Source organism: Stylophora pistillata, chromosome 10 (assembly GCF_964205215.1).
Source record: "Stylophora pistillata chromosome 10, jaStyPist1.2, whole genome shotgun sequence".
Classification (NCBI taxonomy): Eukaryota; Metazoa; Cnidaria; class Anthozoa; order Scleractinia; family Pocilloporidae; genus Stylophora; species Stylophora pistillata.
Window position 1 is genome coordinate 14,274,969 of NC_142528.1, and position 8,072 is coordinate 14,283,040.

Below are 8,072 nucleotides of genomic sequence, written 5' to 3' on the forward strand. Positions count from 1 at the left end.
AACTACCTGACCCTAGAGACAGGTGGGATTGGTGAAACGAAGACATGACATCACAGTTCACCACTCGTGGCATCGTTCTCCCCGATAAATCGAGAATCACCACAAGAAATTACTAAGCAATTAACATGGCTTAGCCAAAGCACCCGGAGCAGAACTTTAATCGAAACAGCAAGACATTCAAAGGAAGGTTTGTCTTTTGTCTGCAGTTCTTACAAAGGCATTTATATGGAGACTTTCTCGTTTGTTTGTTTTATTAAACTAGAACCTGTTCATGACCATGGAAATTTTAGAAGTTTAAAGATATAGTTTCTTAATCTTTTCTAGTTGTATCATGTCAAAGTAATGACATGCTTCAAGAGAATAGATTACGTTTGGTAGAATACTCCCAGGGAGAAATTAATTTAAATACCTTTTTGCGACGTTTTCGTTTCTTCCACACCGGCAGACATATTTCATGCATGACTTATCAATGTGTTGTGGGATTGAAATCTTAGCACGCTTAGCGTGAATAAATGACTCATTGAAACATTGACATCATCTAAATTTAACAGTTCGAATTATGAGGGTTAAAGGAATAAACGTTCTAGCTTTTTTCGAGTTAGAAAAAATTTGTTAGCGTCAGTGTGCTAAGAAAATGGATGAGTCTCTAGTATCGTTTACATGAACAAATGCAATCTTAAGGTATGTGTAATGTATGGCAATCCTTAGTAAACTTTGTTAAATGCAATGGGTTACAATACTTATCTTACCTTATTGTAATTTTCTGCTCGGAATATGCTGTTGTTTCCGAAGCAGTTCTCGTAATGTCTCGTGGTTTTTTTTAGTTACGTGGTCAATATAACTGAACGTACGACCGAGGATTTCAGGTTAAAACTTTTGCACGTGTCACTGTCATAGAGTCAGAAGCCGCATTTCTTAACATTTGGAAATTACTATTACGCCTTATGCAAGCGTGTGTGTATTCCATGTTTTTTCAATGCATATATTCCAATGCAATACTTTGCTTCATTTAGAAACAGTTTTCGTTGTTCTTCCCAAAAATGCAAAGAGTGTCCAACTTAGCAGCCTTCTTTTTCATTTGGAGCTGTGGATTTTGCTATGCAGGTACTTACAACATGCAGAATTTCTTGATTAAATTTGAAACTGGAGTTGAAAGCTAACAGACAGTTCTTGTTATTGCATTTGAAGTTCAAGTTTTCGTAAAGGGTGCCCATGGAATGGTCTCTTGGAAAGACACTCCGAATTGGAGGGACAGATCTGGTGAGTTTTGTGAAATATTGATTCAGTGGTGATACCGTAAGGGCAAATTAGATGCTAGTCACTTTTATTTATTAAAGAGTTTGAAAATCATGATGGAAAAGCACGCTTTTTCCAAGCTGGTGCGTTGTTATTGATCCGCACACTGATTTTCGCGAAGCTTAAGTCACAGACAGAAAGTTTCTTATTCTTGTCCCCACTGAGATTTGTAGGTATTATTTCATAAAATTGCATGTGTACGCTTGGTGGAAAGACATTTTCATAAGAATCATAAGAGTTTCACAATGCGAGCAAGCGAGTAGTTTATTGAGGGCTGGGTTAATTCATTAATTTTTTTTTTTATAATGCTGAAAGTAATTATAAACGAGCACCTTCCAAGAAATTTAAAAAGACCATTCCAAGCAACGGTTTTATGAATAAACTGTTTTTCATTGCTGCACGTAGAGCTGTTTATGTTTAATTGTTCATAGTCGCTACATCAAGGTGCCTCAAAAATCGCGACTTTGCATTAATTTGAAATTTATCGAAACATGCATGCCAAGTCTAATTTATGCCGAATTGTATATTTCACAGTTGTCCCCACCCCTGCTCCAGCGGATGTTCAAGCGTACAAGAAACGAGGAGAAAGTGAGCACAGAAAATTTTTTGTTTTATGATCTAAAATTAGGGGTAAGAACTTGAAAAATCTTGGATTGCTTTCATTTTGCTTTCCTTTGCCCCGTAGTCGGTCCAGAAAGCTCACGCTTCATTATAATAATTAAGATGCGTTTTCCCGTGCTTTATGTCGGTTGCCCTTTAATCTGATCGGTCCCCTATGATTTTAAGATTTTTTCTGATTGGCCATCGTGACTGCATTAGTTTTTTTTCGACTCTTTGTTTCTGTAGATGTTGCAACAGACTTGAAAGTCTTGAGGTATAAAAAAATTCCTTTCATACCTTGAGGAGAAAGATCGGCGTAATTTAACTTTATCTTTCATAACAGTACATTTTTGTGTATTTTACAGTTCCACATCCGTATCCCAGAGTACATATAGTTAAACACGTGTATGTTCCAGCGCGGACTGGCATGACCAAAGGTGAATTTTTAAAAATACTGGTGGCCCTTTTTTATTTCAAATAAATGCTTGTTTAGCCGCAATAACTACTCGTGCGACGATAATACGTGAACAAAATTCTCGTAGGAGCGAGAACCAATTTTTGTTGGAGTCTTCACTGGCAACTTTTGTTGACTCAGCCTAGTGGCGAAAACAAGGTGCTCAAAAGATCTAATCTTTTGCACCCCGTAACTAATAACTTTTCAACGCCAACTTTTTTCCCTTAATCGGTCTGAGTAAATTTTTCGCTTAGATCTTAAGTCGACACTCCTTCCCTGAGGCGGTTAGATACGGATCCGTATTAAAGAAATTCCTTCATAAGCTCATGTACGAAGATAACCCCGATATCTTTGTTCCAACCGGCCCTGGCGACTAGTTTCCCATTGGTTTTACACAGTGAACATTCGTCATTGATCTCTTACGAGATTACCTTTGTATAAAGTTGAGCGCGCTAAAAAGAACAAAATCTGACCACTTCTTTATTTCTTCCGTCTTATCGATTATGTTTGGTTGCAGGGAGGAGACTCAATAAAAAGAAAAATTTGATCCAAAGAAGTAAGTGAATAATATGAATGTGTTGGATAGTCTTGCCATTGTAAAGATGTCCATCGATAATTAAGCGTATGATGTTAAACCTTTTTCATTTTTGTTTATGTTGTTTTAAAGGAAAGTTAATTCATATTATTTGCAGTTTTCTTCTCACTGCCGGTCGGCGCTGAATTACCGATCTATTACACTCATAAACAAGGTATCGACGAAAAGTAACTTGTTATCTCAATGTGATACAACAGTGAAAAAACTACTTATATTTTGAAGCTGAATATAGAAGTTAGGAGCGGCAGGTTGAAAGATTTGCTAAGTTATGTGCCCATTTCCTTATTCAGTTTCAGGTTCACATAAAAAGAGTACGGTTGTTAATACTGAAGGTAAGGAAAGGCATTGTTGTATTTCAATTTCATGACAGACCTTGGAATTGTCTAATTTAATATGTACACTTCTATTTCTTTGTAACAAAGAAATTGGTACTGAGGGAAAAAGATATTTTTCCGATGAAATCAATGGACCCTTTAGATCAAGTACCTGGGGACTTCAAGAACCACTAGGTACAGTGTTAGGATGTTCACTTATTAGTTTATAAAACTACTGGTAACCTTTGTCTGATTAAATTAAGATTTGAAACCTTATAAAACTCAGCGTTCATTTAAAACATAACCGAGAAAGCTTTTTCTCCATAAAGGAAAGGTAAATGTTAGTGATTTGCAAGCAATTTAACCTAACCAAGGTTTTTAGTTGGAGATGACAGGGGTTAAAGTGTATCGTAAATAATATTTTTGAGATGACTTTTTAATTTGTGTCCTTGAACTCACTTATTAGCTTTGTTAAAATATAGTTTCTGCTATACTATTAAACTCCGTGTATTTGCCCATTCTCCAACACAAGGAAACCACGAACTGTCTCCAGATTTAGAAACGAGGACAATAGCGAGACAAAATCTCCTCCAAAATGAAAATGGTGAGTTGATAAAAATTCTGAATAATTTATGATGATCAGTTGATTAAGTTCCCTTCTTGAAAATAAAACCTCTTTTTCTCCTGCTCGCAGATTTAGAGGGTCTTAGGTATCACGGGATGAGTGGACAATACCTTCGTCCTCGAACAGTCGATAGGCACCGAATTATGGAAAATAATTCTGCCCTTTTTTTAAAAAGACCGCGGAAAACGCAGGAAATGTGTAAGTAACGTGAACCCTTTCGATTGCGTCTTCATTGAGGGAAAGTTTAATTTGTCAGGTTCAGTACTGGATGAATAATGCAGGAAATACTCAACGATGGTTATATCTCTTTTAAAATAATGCAGCAAATTTGCAGAACACTATCATCTTGAAGTGTAGCTCCCCGTCGTAAAATCTGAAACAACCTATTTTTGAAAAAAAGAAAGATTTCCGTTTAACGCATGCTACTCATAAACAAAGCCTTTGTTTCCAATGTAATACGTTGTTTCTCCGATTTTTCGAATTCTCGTATTAATAATACTGTATACATATTGAAGTATTGGGCTACACAGATATCTTGCCAAAAATGTTGTCTTCAACGTATAATAAACGCGATAGTGGTGTTAGAACTGAAGAACAAACTTATTTTCGTGGAATGACAGCTTTTAAAGCCAGCAAAACGAGATCTCTTGGATTAATTGCACAAAAATGCTTAATTCCAATTACCCTGACCATGCAAAGCCTAGCATATAATGTAAATGCACTCTCAGCTTAAAGTTTGAGTTATCCTTCTTCGTTCTTTTTCCAGCGCACTTATTCCAGCTTAATAACCTTAATTTGCATCACTTTTAGTATGAGAGAGAGTTCTGCAGTGCCAGAGATGATTTTATAAGTAACACTCTTACTCTACTTCCAGTCTATAGAAGATTAAGGATTCCGGGAACAAAGAAAGTTAGAAGAAATATTAAACAAAAAAGCAAAGGTAAGAAAGTTCATTTAACAGTTACGAAGTTGTTTGGATGAAAAATAAGAATGGAAGAAAAATGCAATTTGAAACTTGGTCTCATCAGTAACAATAAAATTATTTTGATGTTTTTCCACCCTTCAGGAAAAAACGTGAAGAAATCAGGACTACCCAAAGGTACCAAATGTGATTATCTATGTTAAGCAAAAACTGGAGCATGGCTATTGAATTCCTAGCCATCTGATTGGCTGAACTGTACCATGCTATGAACTTGTAACTTGGCTCCAACCTCATAACCTAGTTCCAACAACAACGACAAACATCAAAACAATGAAAACGAATACTTAATTATGATTTAAGGACGAACATTTCGAAGAGTGTAGAAGGGAATCCATGTAGACCGGGAAATAATCTTTTCTAATGTATATTCAGGCGCTATCTTTACGTTTTAGATGTTTATTGTTAAAGTAAAAAATCACATTTAAGCTACGCTTTTATTATATAATGCGATATACGCACAGCTATAAGTCCATGTATCTAACAGAACAGGCTAAAACTCCGTTCACTCGCTTGTTTGTCAACTTCCAATATTCAATGATGAAGAGGGGTTTAATTTTAACAACTTTATTCCATGCCTAACACAATCAGCTTTAACTCAGTAAAAATAAAGCACAGTCTCCACCAGCCCAATAATTTCACCTATTTTTAATTAATGGCAGGTAACAAAAGGAACACAAGCCGGGCCTCAAGTAACAAAATTAATTCAGAGATAGAGAACCTTCTAACAAAGTTCCTCATTGTCCTGTAGTCCACTGTTCACACTTAAAAAAAAGTAATTTTAACTTTTGCACATAGTATTTAATATGCTCTGTATGTCTTTGAAGGATTCTTAAAACAGTGTTAAAACTCTTTTCCTGACAAAACAACTTTAAAAAATTAAATGGGATTCTGGTAAATAATCATTAATGTAGAGGATAAAACTAAATCCAGTAATTTTTGAGAGAAAAAGAATATTAAAAAAGGTTGATCCAAAAAGCTGTTGATATACGAAAAACATTTAAAAAGGTAAATAAATTTCGTTTCGAGTAAAAGGATCGGAGAAATAATTATGCTATAAATGAAATACGCACGTAACTTCATTTGAAACAGTGTTCTCTTTACTGTTAAGCAGGTGAAACGATTGGCGATATAATGACGAAATTGAGGCCAGCGAAGAAGGACCAAAAATAAATCTCACTGTGGGCTGTGTTTTGGACTTAATCGTTAGCAAGCGTTTGTGGACGACGATGGAATTACCTGAGATAAACAATATCGTCCTTAGTGACCACGTCTGTGAGTTGATTGATTTTAAGTGGAGTCTCTAAGTTCCTGGCTATGTTTTTAGAAATAACCAATCCGTCATTGTCCTTCAATAGCCAATGGTCAATGCCTCAGTAGGTGCCATCACTGATTCTGGTTCTTTTGCGTAATTTTTCGAAATGTCAAAATGTTGGGGAGTGTCTCCTGTAAAGTGACTTTTCTCTCGCAAAAGGGTAGATTAGGTTACATGCTGCATTTAAAAAACAAACACATGATCGTTTTCATGGCAAGTTTTTGCCACTTGACATCGTACGTTTTACCAAAGTTCTTTTCTTCCCGGTTAAAAGGTATTGTTTTACTTATCCCCATTACAAATTAGATCTTGTTTACCTGTGTTTGTATCGCAATTATGATGTAAATATCAATGGTTGTTTAGTGAGTGTCAAAATAGTGGACTAGGAGACGGTGGGTCTGATTACAGTTTTAGAGAGAGATACCCAACTTAATCTATTTTTAGTTACACGAATATTTTGATAAGGAATTTCGTTTTCATTGCCAGCTAGTTGGAGAAAACTTTAAGGTTGGCAAGTTAACGACTTCCGCTTCGTAGCAAGTTTTCAATAGGAGGTCAGTTTCAAGACACTATAAGGGAAGGGAAGGGAAGGGTGGGTGACAATGGTGAGGTTTTTTTATAAGAGTCGTCACGGAATAAATAAATTACTAGATAAAATTTTGGTCAAAGAGAGAATCTTGACAATTTATCTTAACTTTGGTTTACTTGTGGCCAAGTAGTCTTGAATAAAATGAAAACACGACCTTAAAATAAGAGAAGAAGTTTCCTTAGCTTGGTAGTACGGCTGCTCTGGTAACGTCCTCGCAAAGCTGGAATTTTACATACATTGCAACTTATAATACACAAAGTATGACTTGAAATAAAGATTGGCCCATTTTGAACACTTGCGCAAATAGTTTTAGAATGTTTGTCCTTTGACCGGTGTATCAGATACTGGGATGCAGCATTTTTTAATGTGATCTCTATTTTTCAATTCGAAGAAAACTCCATCTTTGACTAGGATCGGCATATCCTCTAAAAAAAATCTTCCTTTGACTTAGGACAGAACCTGTTTTACTTAAGTTCCAGTCCCTCAGCAAGAATTCAATAAGGGCATGCACAAAAAGTGTGAATCTATAAGAACTTACTCAACTGATTTCAGTTCTACTATTGAGGCTAGCATACGCTATATGTTCTCGTTGTTTCGAGACTGGATATTACAATGTGGGTAACTAAACTAGTTTTACATGTTTTAAGGTCTGGAGTGATGAACTTAAAAATAAATGTAAAATACATAACAAGTACAAAAAAATACCAAAACCAAAACCCAAAGGCAGCGATCATACTCCCTAGGTCACATTTTTTGTTTACTGTGTCAAGAAAAAAATAGGAAACAAGTGATTCGTGTACTCCAATAAAACAATGATCCATTTAAGAGAAGCAAAATGCAATTATCTCAGACTGCATCACCTTAGGATTCAGTTTGCAATATTTCTGTGAACTAAACTATCACGTAACGACGTTCAAAATTACCCCCCGCACAAGGAAACCACACCTGCACCAACCCCTGAAAAACGAAAAACAAATAGGCGACAGTTTTTAAGATGCGAAAATCGTTTCATAGCTCCTATAACACAGTTACATAGTATTATGGTCAACTGAAAGAGATGAAGGGTTATTAACTTTTCAAAGTTATAAGCACACTTTTTTAAATTTGTGGTATTAGCGTCAGAAGAAAGGCAAACAAAAAATCTTCATCCTAGAAGTGTCTCACCCCTCTGGACACATGTACAACTGTTTAAACTACACTAACGATACGGAAACGATAGCCTATAAAATCGGAATGTAGCGAAAAGCCACATTTGCAAAGTTTGGACTTCGAGGAGTTGTTCCTCAAAGAGAACGAGAGAGATTG

General features: G+C 35.8%; 1 protein-coding gene across 7 annotated transcripts; it reads left to right on the forward strand.

Annotated features, from left to right (window-relative positions):
* The first annotated feature begins 33 nt into the window (after positions 1-33).
* On the forward strand, positions 34-7,065 carry LOC111322859 (uncharacterized). 7 transcript variants are annotated; one of them, XM_088735528.1, is made up of 15 exons: positions 250-681; positions 1,014-1,104; positions 1,189-1,260; positions 1,831-1,884; positions 2,262-2,333; positions 2,868-2,906; positions 3,043-3,099; positions 3,236-3,277; positions 3,368-3,454; positions 3,792-3,863; positions 3,954-4,082; positions 4,759-4,824; positions 4,951-4,983; positions 5,526-5,638; positions 5,975-7,065. In XM_088735528.1, the coding sequence occupies exons 1-14, from the start codon at positions 661-663 to the stop codon at positions 5,612-5,614; spliced, it is 924 nt and encodes a 307-aa protein (XP_088591654.1). In that variant the 5' UTR covers positions 250-660; the 3' UTR covers positions 5,615-5,638; positions 5,975-7,065. The 7 variants fall into 7 exon arrangements, with proteins under 7 accessions (XP_022781801.1, XP_088591658.1, XP_088591654.1 ...); XM_088735529.1 differs by having other exon boundaries at positions 5,978-7,065; XM_022926066.2 differs by lacking the exon at positions 250-681 and adding an exon at positions 34-187 and having other exon boundaries at positions 5,526-7,065.
* The last annotated feature ends 1,007 nt before the right edge of the window (positions 7,066-8,072 follow it).